We start from the raw sequence: 27320 nt of genomic DNA on the forward strand, positions 1-27320 counted from the left end.
CACTACCTAATGCAGTGGCAATTTCTATTATTTAAATATTCAAGTGTATTATCGTGTAATTATTAAATAATATTTCACGATGCAATACTCGAATATTAAGAGGGAGCAGAGGAAAAATTCCTAATCTTCGATTTGATTTTAGAGGGGTATATCCACTTTAAAGTCAAAAATAAAATATTGTATGAGTAACTGTAACTACACGATATATTCAAGCATAGACATTAATCAGAAAAATTAAACAATAAAGTTTCCTCGATAGATAAAAATCACGAAATGACCTCTAATTTTCACATTTTTTCGATTCATCCTCGAAATGCTACAGGTTATTAGGACAAAAATTAGATAATTAATTATATTTATGCATGATCGACAACTGTCACTATGGATTTTTTTAATCCCTTTAGTTTTAGGGTTATTCCGCTGAAACGAATTTGGTACTTTTAATGCGCAAAATTCAACATCTCCTGTCGCATGTCACGCGAACTTCAGGCATATATTTGTTTCACAAATTTGGGCGGAGTCAACGTCAAAACTTTTTTGGCATGCTCCCTCTTAAATAACTATTCACATAATAACATTGCTCGAGCCATGACACGCAGGCAAAGTCGGCAGTAATGTCCTAAATTATGCCCACGGGCTTCTTTATATTTACATTTACTTTTTATTACATTATCTCGATATAGATTTTTTATCTTTACTTGACAGGTGGGTAATTTTCAAGTTACTACATAATATGTTTTATTTTTTTTCAAACGTAAGCTTTCTTGATAAAATACAGATATGGCAAAATAGACAATAAAAGCGATGTGTATCGGCACATGTGGCGTCCTCGTTTGGTCGGCGAGAGTTGGCTCGAGAATAGCGCTCATGTTAACAATGGCAAAGGCCTGTCGATGATGATGTCGTTGTCGTCATTTTTATTATTGAAATATTTAGAATGTTATCATGAAGTATTATTTAATATTCAAGTGTAGTAACCATAAGCGCGCATTTATTCGAAACGAATTTCATCGCGCGTTGCCGAGAAATGAATGAATAAATGAGCGTCTCGGGCGCGCGTGCGAGGCTGGCTTGAATTTAGTCTACGAGGCGGCCGCGCGGTTGTATTCTACTAGTAAATAGAATACAGATTGCCCATTGATGTACATGAAGGCGTGGTAACTGGGCGGTCGCTGCGTATAACTGGGCGCTTTATGCTATCGTTGCTTAAGGAGGGTTTTAAAGCCGAGCGCCTCGTGGCTACGAGATTTTAAGACCTAATTATGCAGTGACTGCATACAATACCTTTTCTACAAGAAGATAATATAATGAAACAGAACGAATGTTTGTTGTATCTATTTTGTTAACAATGCATAACCACAAACGCAATTTTTTTTTCAATAATTTTTAGGGGTAAGTTGTTCTCACAGCAATAACTTTGCAAGAAAAATATATAGTAATACATGTGAAACACGTCGTTAAGCGTCAAGTGATGCGCATTGCCGGCAGCCATTTCAGTTCCTCCAGAGACAACGGAAGTGTGGCTATGTGCGTGGAGATGTCAAAACGTCACGTAAGTACATTTTTTCTTGTGTAATTTTTTTGGTCTGTCTTTGTTTATTATGGGCCGATTCATACGCAACTTTTCCAAATTGTAGTGACATTAGTAAGGAATCTTTTTAAAATCTATATAGGAATCTTTTTGTTTGAATATTTTTTTCATTGATTCTATTACTTTGCCGGTGTGTCAGTCTTCGTATAAAAACGTAATTTGGGGCTATAAGTTCCTCCCTCAAGGGGCTGGTTGTTCCTAGGAACAACTTCGCCAATTAACCTGCAATCATACTTAAAATTCTTACTTTGTTTTAAGGATGCGAAACTACAAATATTTAGACAAGATGACAAAGTTACTTATGTATGTCTCAACTGTGATTCAGATGAAGAAATGAGCTATGAAAAATATTACTGATGAATAAGAATGTAGTTGTTTTTTTAAGTTATGCATAATATAAACATTACATACACACAATTATAAAAACGGTGGTTTTATTTAAGAAAATCCTTGTTATCCTGTGATAATTTAGGCGGAACAATTTGCCTCAAAAGCGGAACAATGCGCCCCAAAGCGGGGCTGAATGTTCCGCTCCGAAATTTGTCAAAAATTTGTCTCTATGAAAAAAACTATTGACATATTAGTAGAAGTGACTATACTATTACAAAAAGCGATAAACATTCGTTGAAAATCAAATGCTTCATTTTCAATTGAAACTTCAACTTATTTGTAAATCGGAACGTTCAACCCCTCTCTCCCCTACCGCATATATTTTATCTACCTAAGATGGAAAACATTTTTGACCAACTTTTTTTAAAATATGCATGTGAGGTAAAATAAAAAGCGTAAATACTAGAAACTATTCTAGGATTAAATTACTACTTCCCGATGTAGTGGAAATGAGATACTTATAATAGCGTTGTAGCATCTCGACCGTCTCTCTGTTAGATCCCTGTTTCTTGGAAGCCATGACACCAAATTTCCGGTCTCGACTTAGGGTATTTCCTGTTACTATGAATACCAGAACAACGATAATTCTGAGGGCAATGCCCAGAACACCCAGACAAGATACAACTTAGAAATGTTTGTTTCATAAATTGACACAAATCGGGACACCCGACCAGTTTATTTATATAGACATAAAGTGTTATATTATGTACACTATTCTAACCACAGTATGGTTATTATTTTTTATAGGTTCGTCATATATCAAGTGACATATGACAAACGTGATATACATATGGCTATATGTTTGTAATTTGAAACAATTGAAAGTTTTAAACGAAGCGAAACATTTATAGTTACTTCGACTATTAGATGACAAAATAAGCTTTACAGTAGTAGGAAGAGGGAATCCAATGGAGATGAGGACATGGAACAAAAAGGAATGATCGTATAAAGGACAGTTGAGTACAATATGACTTATTATATCGCCCATCTCTCCACACTCGCAAAGGTCACTGTCTATAATTTTAAACTTAGCTAAGTGGGCCGGAGAATGCACATGCCCCAGACTCATGCGAATCAGTACACTTGTGGTCAACTTTCCAAATTTCATTTTGGAAAACCAAGGCTTAGCAGGAATGTTTATTATGGACCAATTCATACGTAACTTTTCTAAATTGTAGTGACATTAGTAAGGAATCTTAATGTTTGAGTGTTTTTTTTACTGATTCTATTACTTTGCCAGTACGTCAGTCTTCATATAAAAACTTAATTTGGGGCTATAAGTTCCTCCCCCGAGGGACTGGTTGTTCCTACGAACAATTTTCCCAATTGTACTTAAAATTCTTATGACCATTTTGCAATGAATAATATTACTGATGAATATGAAAGTAGTTGTTTTTTAAGTTTAGTTGTGCATAGCTTAAACAATTATAAAAAGGTTTAAATTGTTATTGATGTGGATATTCAATTATTTCTATGTGAAATTAGTCCTCTAGTTTGTTATACTTATTATTAATGCAAAGATCGAACACTCAGAAAATAAATTTCGTGTTCGATATTTGTATTCATAATTACAACAAACTAGTGGAGTAATTTCACATAAAATAATTGAATATCAATTCAATAAAATTTAAATACAATGAATAGCGACATCTCTAGCCGGGACTGGTGGCAGTAAAGGTATCTAACTGGATGACGAAATATAATAGATTTCTGATAGATGGCGCTACGGCTAAAAAAGTAGTTGAAAAACCTAATACGGCACAAGCCCATAGAAAAATTCGTGAGGTCCGCTGGTTCGTTCCGTGGTTTAGTTGGTATAGCATCTTGTACGGTATGCTAGAAGACGTCGGTTCGAATCCGACCGGATCAACGGTGTTCGATCTACATAAAATTTCATAAAACAAATTATGTGAAATTTTATAACTTTACTATTTAAGTATACAAGAAGTTATAGACTAATTTTGTTCGTAGAATCTTTCAGTCTCTTCAGAAAAGTTGTCATTTAACATCTGCCTAAATAAATTAAAAAAAATTGTACAACAATTTTTTATTCATCTACTATTTTTATCGCTATAGTGACGTGAAAAGTTGTAAAGTTGTTTTGCGTCTCGTGGCTTGAAACTTTATTTTGGAACAACGAGCGAATGACAAACGCATATCACCGTCTCACTCGTATTTCGTATAAGCAGTTTATTGTGAGATATATTTGATTCCGTCCCTCCGAAGGCCCTCTTGAATATTGGCGATGATGATTGGTTTGACACTATCGAATCTATCGCAGAGCTCTTGAAGGTTCTGATGAGTGTCTCTTGATATCATAGCTGTGAAGTTTAGAATGTCATACCTTTAGTGTCACCCTTCCGAAAAATCATTTTTAGGGCGTTTTTAATCGACTTCAAAAAACAGGTTCTGAATTCGACTGTATTCTTACTTTACTTATTATTTCAAAGGTGAACCGATTGCTATGATTCTTTTTGTCGGAACAGCAGTACCTCTGTAGTGATCTTATCCAAATTTGGATATAAAATTCTACCTAGTAGAGCTCCTTGTGAAGAGTTCGTCCAGGTAATTACCTAGTTCGGCCGCCAAGCAATAATGTTAGCATTACTGTGTTCCGGTCTTGAAGGGTTAGGGTGCTGGTGAAATTACAGGCACGTGGGACTTGTGACTCGTAAAAAATTATACCCGTCAAAATAAATAACATTCCAGTAAAGCATGTGCCGCATTTCAAACATCTTGGTAGTGTTATCACATATCGCAGAAGTCTCCAAATGTACCACTGACATAAAGACTAGTATCGCAACAGCAAAACAGGCTTTCCATAGTATAAAACACATTTTTACATCTTAAATACGTTTACAATTGAAAAAAAAAGCAATCATCAAAACCTATGTCTGGAGTGCCGATTGGAGTCATTGGAAATGTTGTGTAGGAGGCGAATGGAAAAAATATAACATAACCATTGACTTACAAATAAATGGATAACGGGTCTAATACAAAAACCACAAAAAAAATGTCCCAAGTCAACCTATTTAAACGTAGTGACAAGTAAAGGAATATGAAAAAGTTAAAACGTTGAATTTAAATTATTATGTCATCGCAGTACTGTCTAATTTTGCTTGCTTCGCTGTCAGTCGAACAAACGAAGACTAAAGCGTGAATGACGCTCTGTATACGATTTTAACGCCCTATAAGTTCGGACACTTCTTAGCGCGGACCCGACGTCCATATAATTGTAAGTCAATGAATATAACTTTTTCATTGAAAAAAAAAGAGACCTCAAAAGTTTGCTTATCAGCTTTTTTCGATTTCCTTGAGATCCCCTCATCAGGTTCTAACTTCTTGGTGACAACGGGACTGTTACGGACTCCTTTGTACATTTTATATTTTCTTTTCTAGTTGTCATGGTGAGAGTGATTTGTTGATTAGATGTTTTGTGTCAAGTGAAGTAAACCTTTATTTGCGGAAAATAATTAGTAATTTGTGATAGTCTGCTATCGAACCCGAAACAGCATCAAAGTCAGTGCACAATTAATGGAGAAATTGGTGACTACACGGACATGCCTATAAAATTTGAGGAATTCCTTCGATTTCAAACAAAACAGAAATTTTCAAAATCGATCTACAGTTGACGAAGATATCTGAAAACATACATACAGCCGAACGTATAACGTCCTTCTTTTTTGAAGTGGATTAAAATGGATTGACAAAAATCAAATGAGGAAGTTTTGGAAAGGGTTTGGGAGGAGAAAAGTCTTTTGAATGCAATAGAGAGGAGAAGAGGGAAAATGTTTGGACATTTGTTGCGTAATGACGAATTCGAGAGTATGATCATTGAGGGGACGATAGAAGGAAAAAGAAAGAGAGGAAGACCAAGAATGGCATACCTATAATGAACAAATAAAAGATAAAACGTCTAGGAACTGGCTATGAACCGTGAGGAGTGGAGGAGGCTACACCGACAAGAGTCTGACTCATAAATAAGACGATGAAAGTAACCCGTGGTCGAGTATGATTTCTACAGCATCTTTGACCATCTCCCTGGATCATCTCGCTGGTACCTGACATATTACTGTACGAGACAAGCAGCTTGTACGTGTTGATCCTTCGAGCCAGCTTCTGAACCAGCGACCTATGGATATGACATCAAGTATATAACCAGAAATAGAGGCGAAATAAAGGCCATCCATACCTGACAATTCATCAGGCAAATGGGCCTTATATTGTTTTTAAATCAAGTCTCGTTTTCACTGAAATCACAAATTAGAAAGCTGAAATAGTACAGCGCCAACAACTGACCTGTGTGTACGTCTCCGTATATTCCCAAAAATATTCTGTATTTATTGTAATAAAGATAATATCTCTAACTATAGGGGGTTGTTCCATTCGGTGGTGTGGGAAAAACAGCAAAACATCTAATTATAAAACGAACGGAATCACATTTCATCGGTAAATATTAAATATGTAATTTTTCAACTGGTCGATTTGAAGTGAAACAATTGACGACAGCCGTCAATTATTTCGAATTCGGGCTGGCCAATCGGAGCACTGTTGTCAGCGTAATCATGTCTCAGAATAGTTTTCAAACAAATTAAATGACATTTCGTCTCTATTTCTGGTTAGATACTCGATGTCGATGTTCATATCCCAATATGAATACGACACGAGCAGCTCTCTCCGTCAACACTTTCCGTTAATCGACTTCAATGAAACTTTTCAATGGAACTTGGCAAATAGATGTAATTCGACAAACTTTTGAGGTCTACAATAGGTCTGGCATATTTTGCGTATTTAATTCTTAGTTTATTATGATTGTACGTACCTAACAATTGGCCTAACCTAGCCAAACTAAGATCTCCTTTGCCCCAAGCAACTCTCTCGTAACACTTGTCGAAATATTCTGGGCTTACTCTTCTACAGTCGATTATCTTGCATGCCAAAAACCATTCTTTTACTACCTCGTATTTTGCCCCTGTAAATTCGAAAAATGAGAACGGTAGAGCCCCATATCGTCTACATTCGTTTTGATTGTAGTGACCCTCACTACCGACCCTTAGTGTGTACGAGAAGGGCTATATTGACCTGTGCGCGCAAAGGAACCTCATAAGTTCAGGATCTGATCCCAGATCAGCCAGTGAATAGGGTTGTCACAGACCTCCGTCATTTGACTTCATCCGGTTTACGAGAGGCTAGTGCCTCGGGTAAGCCGCCCAGGATACACGTACAGTACCCTCCCTATTTTCCAGATGGGTACCGGAGCTGTAGGCACGCTCACTTCCCGTTGCGCATTGCACACCGCTAAGCCTTCGACTCTGAGTCAACTACCAAATCTCCTCTGCCAAGCTCACTTCCCGACGCCAAAGAACAACGTCTCTCAGTTCCCAATAACCTAAACAGCTGGAGGGACCGGAGGATATCTAGCTTATCCTCTAGCTTACTAACTAGCTCTCCGGGTTAGTGCCGGAGATGCCAACATAGCTTAGTTTACTTTGGTAGCAGTAGAGCACCTTGTGAAAGAGTTCGTCCAGGGAATTACTGCCACCTTACCTATTTCTGCCGCCAAGCAGTAATGTCAGCATTACTGTGTTCCGGTTTTGAAGGGTAAGAGTGATGTTACAGCCACATGGGACATGTTAACTTATGTCTCAGGGTGACGGGCGCAGTGGTAGTGCCCCTCAGATCTTTGCGATTTAAAGCTCTGAGGACACTGCAATTGTTATGTGCCCCGCGGCACTTCAGGTCCTCAATTAGACCGCTACTAAGACACGCTAGCTGCTCACGAGACAGACGCCCCGGCCACATGCAACCGGGGCAGACTCCTATATCTATAGGGCAGACAAACATGTCCGTAAATGAAAATGGTGCAGTGGGAGAACATCGTCATCATTGCCGACCCTTTACACGTCCCAGCGCTGGGCACGGGTCTCCTCTACGGACATCGCTTAGGCGACACGCAAACATATGTCTTGTCTTGAGGACTGTTAATCGCGGCACAAGACAGCGTAGTCAAGTATTTAGTGCCTACGAATACACCAGATTGCGCGACGAGTGCCAAATTGCTATTTTTGTAAGTAATTTTTAAAGCTACTCTAATTTCTAGTCGTCATATCAGCCGGAAGACGTCCACTGCGGAACATGGGCCTCCCTCAAAGATTTCCAGACCAGCCGATCAGACGCGACGTGTATCCAACGGTTACCCGTCGCCGCAGTAGGGGACCGTCCCACTGAGCGCCTTCCGGTTCCTGGTCTCCATTCAAGAACTTTTCTGCTCCAACGGTCGTTCAACAAGTTCAAACAGTTCTACGAGCTATGTGCCCTGCCCACTGCCACTTCAACTTGCTAATCCTTCGAGCTATGTCGGTGACTTTCGTTCTTCTACGGATCTCCTCATTTCTGATTCGATCACGAAGAGAAATGTCGAGCATTGCTCGCTCCAAACCACCAGAGCCGTAGGTCATCCCTGGCAACACGCACTGCTCGAAGACTTTTGTCGTCAAGGACTGCGGTATTGCGGACGAGAAGACGTCCCGGAGCTTCCCGAAAGCTGCCCAACCGAGTCGGATTCGACGATTGACCTCTTTCTCGAAGTTGGCCTTGCCTAATTGGACTGTTTGTCCGAGGTAGACGTACTCGGTTACATAATTTCTAGTGATAACAAACAAATCAACTAGATGGCGCTTGTTGAATGCATTTTTAGGGATACTGCTGGCTATTCTTTTAAATTGTTTAGGATTAGCGCCATCTACCCATATTAGGAAGCATTAATTTATAAATTAATTTGTAACACACAATGTCGTTTTATTGACACGCATATTATTATTTGTCAAAGTTCAGACAATAATTTTATCTCGTGATCAATATTGAATAACAACAACAAGGAAAAAACTAACTTCTTATACTTCATATAAAGAGGTATTAGTGTGAGGCCAGACGAGCGTAATTTTGTGAGTTGTAATCCTGCAGTTCAAAAACCTCACCTTAAAGGTTGATACAGTACCTTCCGTTCTAGTGACAGCTTTTAACACATTATGTAATTCTTCGAAATTGGGTTGAGCGCCTTCAGGCCTATATCCTCTGGGGCAGGCCATTTATGTAAATTATACACCTTATTGTTAGGACTTGTGCCGAGTAGTTTAAGGTTCGATGAGAATAGATAATTTAATATTCTGTATATTTATTTTGATAATATCATTTATTGATGGACACTCTAGTAGGCTTTAATATTGTCGATATTTTGGGGATAGAAAGGGTTTAATAAGTTTAATTAAATCAATTTGATAAGAATTATAATCTTTTTAAATTTTTATTAACCGACTTCAAAAAGGAGGAGGTCCTCAATTCGACTGTATGTTCTTTTTTCTTTTTTGTATGTATGTTACGCGATAACTCCGGTATTTGTGAACCGATTTTCATGATTCTTTTTTGTTGGAAAGGAGGTACTTGCATAGTGGTTCCATTTCATTTTGAAGAAAATCATCCACCTCGAAGGGTGGCTTTTTTATAAATAGCGCCTAACTTTAATTTAGGAGCAATTACTTTAATGATTGATTTTGCTATTTCTCCAATTCAAGGCGTTTTTCTCTCGATATACTTTGAGTAGTGAGAACCGATTTTTATTATCTCCAGTGTCAAGTCCTGTATAGTGGCGTACTAGGGGATATTTCAATAAAACTTAGCAAATAGACGTAATTCCACGTACTTTTGAGGTCGTTTTTTTTAGTACTCTGCACTGAGATTATTGAATTGATATTCAATTATTTTTATGTGAAGTTACTCCACTAGTTTGTTATAATTATTAATACAAATACGAACACTCAGAAAAAATTCCTTCGATCCCGCCGGATTCGAACCGACGTCTTTTAGCATACCGTGGCAGACGCTATACCAACTAATAAATAAATTAGAATCTTTTTATATAAAGAAACCAAACTCAAAGTTTGATCCGCTTTCCGTGTTCGTTACCGTCTTTGTCGCCACTTTATAGGTTATTGGATGTAGACTACTTAAGTACCTGGTTCAAAATATTCTCAATGTAGATATTGAGGGATCACAAAAGATACTTATAGAATACTTATAGATAATTTATAGATATACATATAAGCTACCTACCTTGGGACCATAAGACGACCACAAACATGATGAAAATGTTTGTGGTCGTCTTATGGTCCCAAGGTAGGTAAAAGGTGAAATAGCACCAAGAAAACAGGATACAGTTCCACTCACTGCGATATTATTTCTCTTTTACAAGCACACAACAGAAATAGTTCACAGCAAGAAAGAAAGCAAGAAAGAAGATATTCATAATATTAACCTTAGAGCTAAGTCCAAACTCATGGTACCACGATTTCGTTTAACCAAAGTAAACAACTCTTTTATGGGGAACTTTATACGTTTTTACAATAAGATTCCGGAGCATATATTAAGTTTATCATTTCCTAAGTTTAAAAACTACGTTAAAAATATTTTGATCGAAAAATCATATTACAAAATTGAAGACTACGTGTTAGATAAAGATGTATGGAAAGACTACATGGCTCCAGAATCCGTACAAATTTGATTCAAAGTGTATTTATTCCATAGCATTTAAGTTTATTTGTAAAGAGCAATCCCTAGAGTTTCTTGCTCGTTCTTCTCAGGGAGGTCAGCGCAGTGAACGAGCAGTAGCTTAAATGTGACGTTTTCAAGTGTAAATTTGTTTTACCTATGGAATAAATAATCTTTGACTTTGACTTTGCAATATAGATGATAGATTACACACACAAAGAAGTAGAAGATGAAGGCGAAGAAGTTAGGAAAATAGCACAGCGACAGAAATACGCAAAATATAAATAATTCGCAAGGCAATCGACAAAAGCCTATCAGGATGACTCCGTATATCACTCCTAGACTAGGGAGTGATATACGCTGTCCTAGGAGTCCTAGTGAAGGTAGGTGCAGACGCTCACCATCGTCGCGGCTCGCGTCAATGCGTGTACGTTGCCGTGTTCATAGCGGCCCGCGATACATTTAGTCGTTACGATTTTTACTCACGACCGCGTTACGATATTACAGTTTATGTAAGTTGACATGATTATGTTTTACTTAGTAACTTATTTTAGTTTGAAAATTACGTTAATACAATAGTTACCTAATAATAGTTAATGTATAAGAAATAATGTAAACAATATCAACGTTATATATAAATGCAATATAAATATAAACTTATTAGTTATAAGATTAGCTTCTACTTAAGTATTTATGAGGTTACTAGTGGAGCAGGTACGCCACATGTTCATAACAGTATACATTGTGCTATGAGGAAGAACCGTAGAGGTGCCTCGTATGTTAGACTTGTGCCTGATCGGTCTAGTTAGTTCAATCGGTCAACTGAACTATGTCGGTCTTCTAGTTCGTTTAGTTCATCTAGTTCCTTAGTTAGTTAGTTCGTCTTGTCCTTGCTAGGACACTGAACGAACGCTCCAAACTAGTAATTTTATTCACATGAACTACTACGGATTTCTCGTATTATGAGATCAATAATACACTGTACTAAATTATTTAAAAATACAATACATACACAATACAATAAATACACAACGCCAGAGGGCGCGACTAGGCAAAACATCGATCCGTGAAATTTATTTTATTTAAATTAAGTAAATTGTGTAATTTATCATAAAAATATATACAAATTAATCATTTATATGCAAATATTCAGTGTAAGTGTTTGTGAAGTGCTTTGAGAACAATTAGTATAGATATACAAAAAGTTACACTACATTCATTTCTACGACGATTTTGGTCATTAATCTTATAATAAATGCATAAACTCTAGTTGAACCGAATTCAGAGTAGCTTACGGATGAATTGTTTAACTCTCGTACTATAACTGCAGTGACTTCAGTGTTTAATTTTAAATTCGATATCCGTAACGAATATTTCGTTAGATCATTGATAAATTGACCTTTGGACCCTGAGTAGTCATTCATTATTTACTCTGTCTTTGCGGCTTTTTAGTTATCCGTGCACGCCATCTAGTGAGGACTTGTATAACAACGTCACCCTGAAGAAGATCATAGATCAACGCTTTAACATTTACTACGACACGCTACTAGAGGGCGATACCTGTATAATTACCAGGGAAATATAATTTATTTTAACTTACTTGACTAATTAATTTATATTTTAATCACTTCATTGAGGTTAATTTTTTTGAGAAAATGGCAATGGCAATTTGTAAGCAAAAATTGAAGTGTACTGCATGCAAACAAACTATTACCACAAGAGAATTTTTAAAATGCATCCAATGTGACAAAGTATTTGATGTTAATTGTACTAGAGACATATCAGAAAAAAGGTTTCGTTTGATGACGCCAATAAGGAAGCAGGTATTAATGAAATCTTGGAAATGTCACGTTTGCGTAGCAAAAATTGAAAATATAGTGGAAAAAATAAAGGTCGCCACTAAAATTAACGTTAATCAGAAACAAATCATAACACCCATAAATCAAAGTACGCCCCGGTCGTCACCTAACGTGTTTTATTCATCGGAATCCACGCCCTCTGCAGGGAATATTGCTGAGCATAACAACTATGTAGTTAACGTGCCTACAGAAAACTCTTTTGCATCTTTGAATTCGGACACTGATGATGAAATTCCTGAAGTTGACGAAGGATTCTCTCTACTACAAAAAACAACCCTGAATAGAAGCTGTCCTGACTTATCAAGAGCTGATTCTGATAATATAAAAGAAATGAAAATGAAATTGGACAATTTGATGGATAAACTGGAAACGACAAATAAAATGTACAATGATTTGCTATTAGAAAATGGTTCGCTACATAAAAGAATCACTGAGTATGAACAAAAAATCGATAAACTTACTCGCATCTGTAAGTTAGCTCCTAAACAAAAACCTAGCAAAAAAGAGCGTAAAAGTATTAATACAGTCGACTATAATATTCATGAAACAAACCTCAAAGAACTGAGTTTTAAACAGTCAGAGCCAGAACCAGAACTAAATGAAGAAATAGAAATGATTAATGAAACACAAGAAAATGAATTAGAAATAGTAAATTATAATAAAAAGATGCCTACTGCCGGGAAAAAGAAAATTATTATTTTGGCTGATCAAATGGGCAGAAAAATTAGGCAAACATTACAAACACTCGTTGGATCACAATTTGATGTACATTGCTTCTGCAAACCTGGAGCTAAGCTATCTGAGATTTTGAAATCATATGCAAGTGATATTAGAAACTTAAATGACGATGATTTTGTTATCATCATGGGAGGCATGAATGACGATAATCCATTTAGCATTATTTCTAGCATGACTATATGGTTGAATAAGTTTACGAAACCAAATGTTATTCTTTGTGAAGTCCCATTTAATAAGCATTTGAATGAAACTAAGTTAAATTATGAATTTAAATTATTATGTAGTAAACATTATAATGCAACTTTTTTAAACATGGACTTCAGTAGATACATACCAAACCGTAAGCAGTTCTCACTAATAGTGTCACGATATTTGCTGAGGGATATTTTACACATTGGCTACAGAACAAATTACAATAATTTTATCAATAGACAACGTCACATAAAGTTCGTAACTGCATCCACACAAACTGAGCCATCACTAAAATTAATGGACAACATAGTTGAAAACAAGATTGACTTAAAAACTGACAATTTTTTTCGTAGCTAACTATATTAACATACTACATCAAAATATTAACGGACTAATTAATAAATCTGACTTACTAACAATAGTACTTGACGAATCATTTGACAGTGGTAAATCCGTGGACATTATTTGTATTACTGAACACAATATGGTGAATGAGGATCTGCATTTATTAAATATACCAAACTTCAAACTGGCAGCTTGTTACACAAGGGAAGTTAGACATGGCGGTACATGTATTCTTATTAGAAAACAATCTCGATATAAGTTATTGGAATCAATAACATGTTTTAGTATATCCAACGTAATTGAATGCTGCGGTATCGAGCTCATAGATCATAATTTAACAATAATATGCTTTTATAGAGTACCAGTAAATACTAAACATCATTTTAATTTATTCTATGAAAGTCTTCACGACATACTGTTTCAATTCTGTTATAAGATGACTAAAAATATTATAATTTGTGGTGACTTTAACATTGACATTCTTGAAAATACAATTTATACAAAACAACTCAATAATCTGCTTGCAAGTTTTAATCTAATAACTGGAATTAATGAGCCTACTCGTCTCTGTAGTGGCAAGTGCATAGATAATATATTTCATAATATTCAGGGAAGCAAGGCTAGTGTTATAGAATACGCTTTGTCTGATCACACTGCACAACTACTGAAATGCCCGGTAAAAAGAACATATAGTCATAAATTTTGGTATAAATTAACTCATGATTTATCAAAACACAATATGATTAAATTTAGAGATCATTTAAATAGTATACGTTTCAGTGATGTTTACTCTACTAAAGATCCCAATAGTATGTTCAATATGTTTTATGATATCTTTAAACTACTATATGATTTATGCTTTCCCAATAAAAAAGTCAAAATACATTCTCACACGAAACCTCAATGGATTTCACGAGGAATAAAATTGTGTTGTAAGAAAAAAAGGGAGATGCTATGGCTTTATAGATACACTCGAAACATTAAACATAAAATGAACTATCAACTGTATACTAAACGGTTAAAAAAAATTATTTACTTGACAAAACGTTCACAAAACAACCACTATATCCTAAATGCTAAGAATAAAAGTAAGGCGGCTTGGAATATTATAAATAAACATAGAGGTACATATCCTAAAGAAACTGTTGTGGATGTAATCAGAAACGGAGAGAAAATAAGTAATCCTAAATGTATAGCTCAAGCTTTCAATGACTACTTCATAGAACAATTTCAACCAGTACATCAGAATATGAAAAGAACTAATAACAATTGTCTTTATAACAATCCTAAATCTATGTTTATGCATCCTGTAGCCCCACATGATGTAATGAAAGTAATAAGTGACTTGAAAAATACGAACAGTACTGGATACGATAACATTAATACTAAGGTAGTAAAGTTTGTAGCTGACATTATATCTACAGTGCTGAGTCATATTTTTAATAAATGTATAGAAGATGGGATATTTCCTGACAAGCTGAAGTTATCAATCATAAAACCACTTTTCAAAAAAGGTGACAAATTTTGTCTCAGCTCGTATAGACCTATTGCATTGATACCGGTGTTTTCCAAAATATTCGAAAAAATCATATATAATAGTTTAAGCAATTACTTTGAAGGCAATAATATATTCTGTTCAGAACAAAAAGGATTTCGAAAAAACAAATCTATTAACTTGGCTATCTATGACTTTTTGCAGCAAATTTACAAACGAGTTGACACCAAATTGCCTGTACTAGCCTTGTACATTGATCTAACAAAAGCTTTCGATCATGTTGACCATAAGATACTATTAAATAAACTAAATGCATATGGGGTAAGGGGTAATGTTCATAATCTTTTAAAGTCATACCTAACTGACAGATTACAGTCCACTGTGATAACTAAATTTTGCTTTAACACCAAGACCGAAACTGAATATTACTCTAACACTAATAATGTCAAATGTGGAGTGCCCCAAGGCAGTATTCTGGGACCACTATTATTTTTAATATATATCAATGACTTTCCAAGGTCAATTATGCATCCTATGGTATTATTTGCAGATGACTGCACAGTAATTTGTAATAGTGAGAATGAAGTTAAAGACAGTTTGACGTGTATATTAAATTGGCTAAAATTAAATAATCTTAAAATCAATTTTGATAAAACCAAGTTAATGAGTTTTAGACAAAGAAATCAATATAAAATAAAGAACATTGATTTCCTCGGTAAAAATATCGATGAAACGAATGTTACGAAGTTTCTGGGATTACATGTTGATAACAAATTAAAGTGGAGTTCTCAAATTGAAAAGGTTTGTTCAACACTGAGCAAACTGTCGTATTTTCTGTTTAAGCTGAACAAAGTTGTTGAGAGAGAAGTAGTTCTACAAGCTTACCATGCGTACGTAGCTTCTAGTTTAAGATATGGGATAATGTTTTGGGGAAATGCTTCAGGAATTGATTCCGTACTCCGTGCTCAAAAGAAGTGTGTGAGAGCTATTTGCAAATTAAGGCGAACAGACAGCTGCAAGCCTTACTTTAAAGAACTTAATTTATTAACATTACCAGGATTATTTATTTATGAATGTTCTATTTTCATCAGAAAGCACCCAGAAATGTTTAAGAAAGTTGCACGAGCACGTAATTGTGACAAATTATGTATAGCATCGCATAGAACTACTTTATTTAGTAAAAGTGCATTTGTCATGGCGCCTAAAATTTATAATAATCTACCTAAGGATATTCGATTAATCAGTAATTTTAATGAATTTAAAAAGAAACTTTTATATTTCTTATTAAATAATACCTTTTACTCCGTGGCCGAATTTTTTGACATATAATTTACTGACATATTTTACCTAAATTATTTAATTAGACATGTGAGTAACATATAAACATTTTATTTTTATTATTGTAATGTGATTTGATATATTTTTTTATTAATTTGTTATTGTAGTTATAATTAATTTAGTATTGTATTTGACATTTATTAGAATTTGAATTTAATTGTACCTATATAATTATTTGCATGCCAACTATGGTAGAATAAGCTGGACTTACCTAGAATTAAGAACACAATGTACCTTATTCTGACAAATAAATAAATTGATTGATTGATTGATTGATTGATTGATTGACAATTTGTATGGAATCGGTACTATATGATTTTCCTTCATATTTTACAGGTTTAAAAACTGTCATTTTAACAAGATATCGTTTTTTTGTACAAAATAAGAATTTTAGTTGCAACGGTGTGTTTAAAATATTATATTACAATATTTAGGTACATACATACAACTATATCATATACTCGTACACGTAGGTTGATATTATACATACAGATACCTACCACACCTACCAAAACATATGAGCAATTACTTTTTTGCAAGCTTACATATTTTAAACATAATACATAATGTAGATGCGCATTAGAGAAGACGTATTAGAACGAGCTGGCAACGTTCAATCGTGCATCCCACTCGAACTTGTGCTAAAAGCAGTGAAAGATCGCTGTTTGTCCCGCTCACACCGTTTCTATTGAATAAAAGACAGGTGAACTATCAACGCAGACAGTTCCTAGTTCATATTGAACTAAAAAGAACGATGAACTATTAAAACCGTACAAGACGAACTAGTTCATGTCGGGAATATATTCCGTATGTCACGTACAAACCCCCACCAGTTAGTCCAACCACTGACCCAACAGGATAGAAGCCTCGATAGCTAGTAATTACGGTCCAAGCGTACATGCCAGCTACTACCAGGTCGATTGATGTCAACGATAGGCACCCACAGTCATAAGCGTTTATGAGGCTAGTCTACTGCGACTCGAGTCAGCACGTGGTAAATTTATAGTCATAGAACATGTATCGTTACAATATTAAACTTGACAATTAAGTTGGTTGCGCGTCTTTCCACCGTGTCTATGCAACTTATCTGTTGTTTGTCTCTTAGTGTATATTCACTTACACAGTCATATCTTTAGTTTTATCCAAACTGAAGTGCATTCGGTTCCCGCCATTCTCGTTAACGTTACTGCCGTCTCCATAGTGCCATAATCTCGAGTACTAAAAAACCAACCTCAAAAATTCGTGGAATTACATCTGTTTGCCAAGTTTTATTGAAATCGGTTACCGGAAAGTGCGCAAAACCGTATTCATCCCCTAGTTCGCCACTATAGGAGACTCAACACAGGAGTACTCACTCCTTAAAGTATATTGAGAGAAAAACGCCTTCAATTGGAAAATAGCAAAATCAACCATTAAAACAATGCTCCTTATAAAATGTAGGCGCTATTTATCGAGGTGGATTCTTTATTATTATTGTTTTAAAATTTAACCACTGACCACTACTGAGGGACCCTCTTTCCAACAAAAAATAATCATCAAAATCGGTTACATACATACAAAAAAAAACATACAGTCGAATTGAGGAACTCCTCATTTTTTTTTAAGTTAGTTATGGATGATATTCGTTTACTTACCAAAACGATTGATTATCGTTTGGCAGTGTTCTCCTCAATGATAAACTGTAAGTCGACAGTCATGCCTCGATTCCACAAACTAGTGGAGTAATTTCACAAACAAAAACAATTGAATATCATGATAGTAAAACATCGTATTTTATAGTTCTACGTTAAAACCACTAAATAATATTTAAACTACCATGGCTACTCAAACTACTGCATTTATATACAAGGTGATGAGATAAACACATTTCCTTGTTTTTGTTTGTATTGTCGTGTCATCAAACTGTAGAAATCAAAAATGGAGTACAGCAAAAAAAAAACAGTTACATATTTAAAAAAGTATATTTATTATTTTTTTTACATTTAAAAATTACTATTACCCATATATTTGAGAAATAATAATAAGAATAACAATAATTATAAAAAAGTTAAGATAAACCTTCCGGCTCATATCAGTACTTTCGGGTATAATTCAAATCAATATAAAACAAATTCCGATGGGTGACGTAATTAACGACTAAGGGGGTTAAGGGGTCCAGTTGTTATTTGTATTTACATATTTGCGTATATCATATTTGTGGGTATCAGCTCGAAACGGTGTAACCCTTATTTAATTATTTTTTTGTAAAATATACTTTCATCGATAGTAAGTTACATAATTATTATATCGATACATTTCCAGAAATGTGGCTTATCTCAAAATTATCTAATTCATCAGGAAGATGGCTTAAAAAAATTGAGACCATCTGTGTCAGTTGATGAATTGTAGACCATCCCAATTCTTTCATGTGGTTATTCTTAACCAATGAAAAGCTTGGAATCCCAATCACAAACAAATTTAGCATTTTCTCATTGACTTACAATTATATGGACGTCGGGTCCGCGCTAAAAAGTGTCCGCACTTGTAAGGCGCTAAAATCGTATACAGAGCGCGACAGTCTTCATTTGTTCTACTGACAGCGCGATACTGCGATGACATTACAATTTAAATTTCGAATAGGTTGACTTGGGACATTTTTTTCGTGGTTTTTGTATTAGACCCGTCGTCCATTTATTTGTAAGTCAATGCATTTTCTGAACAATTTTTTTTTTAATAATATCAAATGACGAGACGTACAAGTCGTGCGCATGATGGTAAGCTGTCTGTCCATGACAATTGCAAAATCTCAAAATCTTGGTAAGAACTCAAGCAGTTCTATTTAGATGCTATTTTCATGTATACAAAGTTATATATTGATCATATATAATTACTATATATAATATGAATGTGGTTAATTTAAATACCTCATTTATTTAAATTCATCTCCTATATGTATTTCATGGAGTTACACCACTTTTGCATTCATAGCCTCATTTTAAAAAAAACGCATTTTTTGTTTCCTGTAGTCACAGTTGTTTGTAAGTACACCCACCATTACCATATTGAGATTTTAAGATTTATAAATTAGAAAAGGACGGCACTACAACGTCTTGGCATCAATGCTTTCGAAGAGATCGTGGTCGACAAGGTGATTTTATTGATTTGAATTGTACCCTGTATTATCTATAAAAAATCTAAAACGCCATCCTATGTACAAAGTCTTTGGATATAGATTTTTATTTAATACACGTCCATAATTAGACGATCTGCGCCGTTTATCTGTTTTTGTTTAGTTATACGTCAGCTGAAATCATCCTATACCAGACATAGCATAGCAACCATAAGGATTTTTTAATACAAATCATAAAAATCATACAGATTGTATGGAAGCTCCTAATTCATAATTATATTTTCTATAAAATACTGGTAACTTAGTGTACAATTAGTTAGTAATCGAGCTTTATCTTCCATACATTTTTGTATGAAACATCATACAATGTTTTGTACAAATGTATGTAACTTTTGAGCGAAACTATTGTTTCGGACCGCATATCGTACAAAATATAGAATGATTACATAGAAGAAAATTGAGACGTCATAGATTATCATTATATTTTGTTAATAAAGGTACCATTGTTAACATAACCGAGTTGTATGAAAAAGATTTTTGAGACAAAAATAGGGGGTGCTTTTTTATTAATGTACTGTTTCTCCATACAAATTCGTAATTTTCTATTTTCTATCACATCGAGATATCACTATATAAGTCCATATAAAATGTTTTGTACATTAAACAAAAAATGTAAAAAAATATTGTTTTATACATTTGGTAACCATACAAATACGTCAAAATGGAATTTGACATATAAAGAATCAAATTCAATATTAAAAATGTGATAACATACTTTTGAAGGTATCAACCGGCCACATCGAATCTACACTTTCTTTGTTACGGTACCCGTGTGTTCGTAATGGATTTATTCAACATAATAAGAATTACATTTCTGATAAACTCCATGACCGTTTGATTTTTCCCATTATCAACGAGTGTCTAATACAAAGAGAACATTAAAACAGTCCATTTACTCTGGGTTCTTCTATTTTTGGTATTTGAATTATAAGATACGATATATATAACAAGAATTACTTGAGCTTCGGCGTGGTACATTTTCAAAAATGCAAACCGATGTCTTCTAAAACTGGATTTTCAGCGTAACTAGAGCCCTATTTTAGTACACTTAACCGTTCAAACTGGGTTCTTCTCTGGTTGGGCGTTTCGGTATGAACGAGACGGTCATCATGTCTTCGTCCTCTTGGAGAAGGCAACCTTCATTTGACTTGCTTCGGTTGAAAAATCTGGAGAAAGAGGTTATTAGTTAAATTATTGATTACACCATATGTTATACGCTTTTCAAGTTTCTGCTCTTCCAAGTATCAACACACACATATCATGCAGCACCAATAGCCTGGTTGGGAGAATGCTTGCTTTCAATATAGAAAGTCCTGTGGTTGCTGCAAGAACAGCTCAAAACATGTATGGTTTTCAAAAACGGAATGTTTTCAACATTTCAGACATAAAACCATCTTTTTAGAGGTGATCTATGCCCAACGGTAGGACGTATTCGATATAATGATGATGATTTTAACATAAAAAAATCGAGAGTAAAAATGCGGGGCGTAATTCAGCGGCGTAATATGTATTTTATTAGTTAGGGGCAGGAATATAAACCCACGCTCGCAAAACAAAATAAAGACAAACAAACACATCACAAAACAAGTACACAAAATATCATGCTAGCATACTGGGTAAAAATTAAATATATAATATATACCACTAAAATTTAATATCCACACAATTAGGAAACAACTTTAAGTTTTGGTAAATTTGGTAATTTATAATGCTAGTAACAGCTTAAAAGAATGTCCTAGACTTCCTGTAAATTACTTTTAGGTCCGCAATAATAAATTCGCAAGTATTAGATCGTACTTAAGTTAACTGAGTGCTATCTCACTCACGCATCGATCTTCCCGGCAGTTATCATAATAACAATAGTGTTAGAGGACGACGCCAATTATTTGGTCTCAAATTAGGACATTCCTTGCACTATGCGTACCACAGCAATGGAATCCACTCCATTACTTAGAACACCCATACAAGAGCCAATTTAGACAAGCACATTTCGACCCCTCCTACGTCTTTACGTTTATACTGTCACCCGACCCGCCCAGTCTCACTTTAGTTTACCCGCTTATTGACTCACATCCGAGTTAGTATTAAATTATAAAATAAATTGTGGTTGTTCATCTAACTGATATCTAGGATTTTATAATAGGTACTCTTCGTGAGTAACTAGCTTTGCCGAATAATACTGAGAAATGCTAAAGTCACTTGTTATGCTCATTCCAGTGAATTCAGAACTTTAAAAGGCTCCCCTGTAAACTTGGCAATTTCGACGTACGATACCTTACGTAGGAGGGGTCGATTTATCAAATTGGTTCGGAATCGAACCCGGGACTTCATAATCTAACGCCCACAGTGCAAACATTTGGGTCCCCGAGGTAAAAAAAGGAATATTATATATATATAGATATTATATACCTCAATTATAACAGTATCTCGATATATATTTTTTTATAAAACTGAGTTTTTGAACCATGTAATATAAAGAAACTGGCCGCCCTCCACCGCAGTTCTTTTACATACCAATGATTAAATTACTTCAAAAATTAAATAGTTAAAAGATAACACACATTACCTTGCATTACAAAGCAATATCGAACCATAACGTAACCAAAATAATCTTTAAAAAATCAAAGAAATAAATTTTCACCCCGCATAAAACAATATCCACCCAGATGCACGACAGACAGAAAAAAAAGAGAAAGTTCTACACACCAAAAGCACTAAACCTTTATCAGGGCAGATGTCCACGAGATGCGCCTTTTGCTGTGCCAGAGAGAGAGAGAAAGATATTGATGAGAAACAAAAGTGATAATTGATGTAACTGTGAGAAAGAAGCAATTGCAATAACATAAGGCTCGTTATCCATCAAATAGGAGCGGAGAACAGTGTACTAGAAAAACCGGAACACTTCATACACAATTTTTTTATTTATTTTTTTTTATTTAATTGATTGGTATATTAGGTTAAAATATACAGGTATTAGAAACTAAAACTCAGATTAAATTATATGAATAAAACTGGGCCCCCGCGGTAGGTGCCAAGATGCTGGCAGCGTTTGCCCTTTATATGGCTATGCTAATGCGTTGGGCTAGGTAGCTGCCGGCCCTTGGGTTTCCCAGACAGTCTATAAATTTTTTGGATAAAATTTTACAGTTGAAGGGCACCGGTTCCCCATGGGCCAAGGGCTGCAAATAGGCTGCAAATTTCTCTTCATTTTTTCCGCCAACTCAGTTGCGTAGCCAGCCTTCTTTGTGGTGTGCTGGAGATGGATTGGGCAAGTCGGCACAAGTTGCGTCTCACACAAGTGCCCGACCCGTGCTCCAAGGGGATTATTAGACACACATATTATTCATTCATTGGTTTATACAATATTTATATATGAACGTGTAAAAATATTTACGTCCTATTTTATAAAACCGTCGTTAAAACCTAAAACATGCTTCCCTGAACTGGAATTGGAAATGTCGCTTACGCCCATTCTACAAACCACGGACGATTTGTGAAAATAAGGCAAGCAGGATTTAGAAAATTACATTTAGCAATGTTTATACAGTGTTATGCCAAATAAAACATTAAAAGATATATCTAAACGTAGAGCGTAATAACGAGTCTTCGATTTATAATTTTATCAACTTTTCTGAGAATTTTCCTGAAAATTTTCCACTAACCGCTTCATCAAAGAATGTCTAAATTTTTTTATGTGTTTTGACACACGCCTGTCCATAACAGTTGCAGTGCAACTCAGGTTTTAAATCGCAAAGATCAGAGGGGCACTGCCACTGCGCCCGTCACCCTGAGACATAATTTCACAAGTCCCATGTGCCTGTAATTTTACCAACACCCTTAGCAACCGGAACACAGTAAAGCTAACATTACTGCTTGACCGCAGTAATTTTTAGTTAGTTAGGTAGTTAGTAATTTGTTTATGATGTATGGAAGTTGTTAACAATTGAAAAATAAGCCTGTATATTATCTATGTGGTCACAACTTGTAAAAAACATTAAGAGACAAATAAGTATATAATGGATTGTGATGAAAGTGTCATATTAATATATGCAAGAGCGAAACAGCAATAATTATAAAGTGCCAGAGAAACACACCAATTGATCTGGTCTCAAGTAGAGACTCTACTGAATACGAACGAGAACGTAATGATCCAAACATGCTGGGACGAACTACATGAGTGGTTTACATGTAAGAAAAGCTTTTATATTATCTTCCGCCGTAGTTTTAAGAGTCTTGATTTTGTATATAAAAAAGTCAAATTGTTTCGCTTTTTGGAAGTTGAACTAGACCCTTATCTGAGATGGCATAACCAAATAGAAAGCGTGAACAAAAGATTGGCAAGTGCGTGTTACTCTTCAAAAAGTCTCTCAATAATAGCAGACACTGACAGACAGACACATTGTAATATTTTTATTTTGAAAGCATTATTAGATATTATATCGAAGGTTGGGGCAATGGATATAATATAAACTCTGTTCTACTAATGCAAAAAAAGGCTATACGGCTAATTGTTAACTCCAAACGCGTACCGGTTACTCACTTCGGTGTTTTGTTTGTAAACAACAAAATCCTTACAATTACCTCATTAAACCTTTATCGAATATGTCTCCATGTTCTTATAAATAAGGAAAAATTCTCAACAGGCCAAAGTCATAATTTCAACCTTAGATATAAGAATCGACTGGTATTAAATAATTCTCGGTTTGTTAATTTCAACAACAGTGTCAACAACATCGCAATCAAAGTGTTTGCATTATATTCAATTAATGAATGCTTTGCTAATGCATTGGATAAATAAAATATAATTTATATTGTAATTTAATATTGTATGTAATTTAAATAATGACATGTTGTAACTTCGATTTACAATAAGAATTACGTTATATAAGGCTTGTGGAATGCTTGTATATGATAAAAAAAATATAAAAATAATTGAATATAAATTCAATAAAAATTTAATTACAGTAAATAGCGACATCTCTAGCTGGGGTAGCATCTCTAGGTAAGGTGTCTGAGTGACGAGTTACTTTCATAGATTTCTCACAGATGGCGCGGCTAAAAGTCGTCGAAAACCAAAATACAAAGATCCGACAAAAAGCACAAAGAAAAATTTGTGAGGTCCGCTGGTTCCTTTCGTGACTTAATTGGCATAGCGTCTGGCACGGTTTGCTAGAAGACGTCGGTTCCAATTTGGCCGGATTGAAGGAATTTTTTCTAAGTGTTCTATGTTTATACAAACAAATTTAGTGTCAGTAGTTTTAAATCTCGTTTGAAATAAATATAACAAATGATAAATATGTACATATGTTTATTTACAAAGAGCAACCCCTAGAGTTTCTTGCTCATTCTTTTCAAGGGACTCTACCTTGCGAATAAGCAGTAGAGTTTAATCAATATGACGATTTCAAATCTAACTTTGCTTACCAATGAAAAAGGGTTTTTTGAGTTTAAGTTTGTGATATTGTATTGAGTAATAAAATGTGTATAAAGATATGAAAAGAAATAATGAATACACGCATAGAGCGAACAAGTTGTTCGTGGTAGACATGATAGAATAAAAGAGACAAGTTGAGACAAGCCATGGCGAGAATTAGAAAACCCCATAAACTTAAATTTAATTACCTAATTTTCTGTAAGAAAAATAACTTAGAGGTTTAATAACGAGATGAAGAAGTCCATTTATTTAATGTTTAAAACAAGACTTGAAAGAGTGAAAATACCACCATAGAAGAAGTAATAATACCCATTTCATATACAAAGGGTATTTTCATTCCACGCATTCCACTCGTAATTGAGTGAAAATACCACCCCAAAAGAAGTAAATACACGCCTCCGGCGTTCAAAACGGTATTCTAATTCAATTCCTTTCCATTTTTTAAAACAGTTAAAATACCACCCCTAAAGAAGTAAATAAACCCTTCCGTTATACTTATTCCACCCTTTCTACTCGTAAAAGTTAAAATACCTCCCCAAAAGAAGTAAATACACGCCTCCAGAGTTCATAAAAGTGGTCTCATTACACTCTTTCCAATCTTAAATGAGTTAAAACACCACCTCAAAATAAGTAAATGCACCCGTCCCATAAAACGAAGGGTATTTACTATTTCACCTTTTTCCATACATAAAATGGTATTATAAACAAATTATCAAATTTTTCCCTCTAAGGTGTGAAAATACCACCCCAAAGAGGCAGCGAGGGGTTGAAAATCCGATACATACTTGGCAAGCGGTGAGGCTCCTCTGTCGTTCGGCTCGATTCGTTCATCCAGACCTCTGTGTACTGAAACCGAGTCCAGGTCTTCCAAATGTACTGATTGGAGATACTCTGGAGTGCGCAGTTGCTCCGCTGTTGGTTTCTTGAAGCTATGGACGGGATACAAACATTTTAAATAGAATAGAATAGAACAGAAAAACATTTTATTCACGGTTCGCAACACTTCAATAAACATACTTTGTAAATTTAGAAAGAGAAAAATAATAATAATTAAAAAATAATAAAATAATTGTAACTTTTTCATTGAAAAAGAAAACCCGACTTCAAAAGTTTGCTTATGGCCTTTTTTCGACTTCCATGGGATCCCCTCATCAGATTCTAACTTCTTGGTGACAAAGGAACTGTTACGGACTCCTTTGTACAGTTTATACTTTTTTTCCTGTAGTATTGTAGTATAGATAGACCATATTTATAGTCTCACTGCAACATGTGGTGCGTATTGCTTGGTTAGCATTTAAGTTTACATTTAATTTAAATTGTATTATTTACTTACTTATATTCTGGAGACCGAACAATAAACATGTCTCTTTAAATCAACATATTTCACTCTACCATCTATGTCCATCCTTTTTAATAATATGAATTCATGGTGACGGTTGGTCAAGTGAAAAGTGAACTTATACGTCTCAGAGTGACAGGGGCAGTGGCAGTGCTCCTCAGATCCTTGTGATTTAAATCTCTGAGTGGTACTGCAACTGCTATGGACAAGCGTGTCGCTTAATACCAGCCGACTTGTCCGTCCCCACATTTGGTATCATAAAAAAAAAATAAGTTTGTGTTCTAAATTGGCCCGACCTATATTATCAATTGAAAGTTAGATTACCTTGAATGTGTGATCTGGTTAGCACAGTGCTGGAAATTCTGCTGTTTGACATGTGGCTATTGGCTAGAGGATCTACCCACCCTTGGTTTGTATAGCGTATGTACTTATACATTTTTTTTTGTACAATTACAAAATTGAAAGTTACAAATTTACTTACGTCTTAAGTAACAAACTGGAACAAACAACAGAGACGGAGCTCATCGCCATCGCTGCTGACGCCATCCACGGCTGCAAATATGACACATTTAAAAGTATTAAAACAATACGTCAGATATAAATAAAAATCATTTTAACACTTACAAGGAATCGCCAAACTGTTAAGACTAAAAATTATTAACCAATGTTATGTCATATGAGATGTAATTTAATATATTTTGTCCTCTGTGCGAGTGATATTTTGTGTGTGCATGCATGTATTTTATCATACGTGGAAGCGACCGTTCGTTCGTGCATCTGTGCGATCGTGCATTTGTGCGTGCAAAAGTTTGATCGTGCATTTGTGCGTGCATAAATTTGATTGTGCATTTGTGCGTGCATAAGTTTGATCGTGCATTTGTGCGTG

The 27320-nt window shown here is 34.9% G+C and overlaps 3 protein-coding genes across 3 annotated transcripts in view; 1 reads left to right on the forward strand and 2 right to left on the reverse strand.

Annotated features, from left to right (window-relative positions):
• Nucleotides 1-4063: 4063 nt before the first annotated feature.
• LOC113225732 lies at nucleotides 4064-9193 on the reverse strand. Its single transcript, XM_026458133.1, has 3 exons — nucleotides 8979-9193; nucleotides 6804-6953; nucleotides 4064-4302 (listed from the first exon to the last, which is right to left on the reverse strand). Exons 1-3 carry the CDS (start codon nucleotides 9067-9069, stop codon nucleotides 4172-4174), a joined length of 372 nt encoding a protein of 123 aa, XP_026313918.1. The 5' UTR covers nucleotides 9070-9193; the 3' UTR covers nucleotides 4064-4171.
• A 2365-nt stretch (nucleotides 9194-11558) lies between these two features.
• LOC113225726 lies at nucleotides 11559-14463 on the forward strand. Its single transcript, XM_026458128.1, has 2 exons — nucleotides 11559-11679; nucleotides 11978-14463. Exon 2 carries the CDS (start codon nucleotides 12181-12183, stop codon nucleotides 13669-13671), a length of 1491 nt encoding a protein of 496 aa, XP_026313913.1. The 5' UTR covers nucleotides 11559-11679; nucleotides 11978-12180; the 3' UTR covers nucleotides 13672-14463.
• A 4820-nt stretch (nucleotides 14464-19283) lies between these two features.
• LOC113225711 (copper-transporting ATPase 1) overlaps nucleotides 19284-27320 on the reverse strand; it is a 33353-nt gene continuing 25316 nt past the window's right edge. Inside the window, exons 25-27 of the mRNA XM_026458112.1 lie at nucleotides 26916-26986; nucleotides 25881-26024; nucleotides 19284-20827 (exon numbers count right to left, since the gene is read on the reverse strand). Coding sequence (XP_026313897.1) covers nucleotides 20710-20827; nucleotides 25881-26024; nucleotides 26916-26986 — 333 coding nt within the window. The 3' untranslated portion in view covers nucleotides 19284-20709. The remainder of the gene's footprint in view (nucleotides 20828-25880; nucleotides 26025-26915; nucleotides 26987-27320) is intronic.

This window comes from Hyposmocoma kahamanoa, unplaced genomic scaffold (genome assembly GCF_003589595.1).
Source record: "Hyposmocoma kahamanoa isolate Upper Pololo Valley unplaced genomic scaffold, ASM358959v1 170, whole genome shotgun sequence".
In the NCBI taxonomy this organism is placed as follows: Eukaryota; Metazoa; Arthropoda; class Insecta; order Lepidoptera; family Cosmopterigidae; genus Hyposmocoma; species Hyposmocoma kahamanoa.

Excerpts from the sequence above, each read along its gene's own strand:
- LOC113225726 (XM_026458128.1), top strand. The coding sequence starts at position 12,181 with ATGGCAATGGCAATTTGTAAGCAAAAATTGAAGTGTACTGCATGCAAA.
- LOC113225732 (XM_026458133.1), bottom strand. The coding sequence starts at position 9,069 with ATGGCCTGCCCCAGAGGATATAGGCCTGAAGGCGCTCAACCCAATTTC. Across the intron at positions 6,954-8,978 it reads AGCTGTCACTAGAACGGAAG|GGGCAAAATACGAGGTAGTA; the intron begins GTACTGTATCAA and ends TCGAATTTACAG. Across the intron at positions 4,303-6,803 it reads TAGGTTAGGCCAATTGTTAG|CTATGATATCAAGAGACACT; the intron begins GTACGTACAATC and ends TAAACTTCACAG.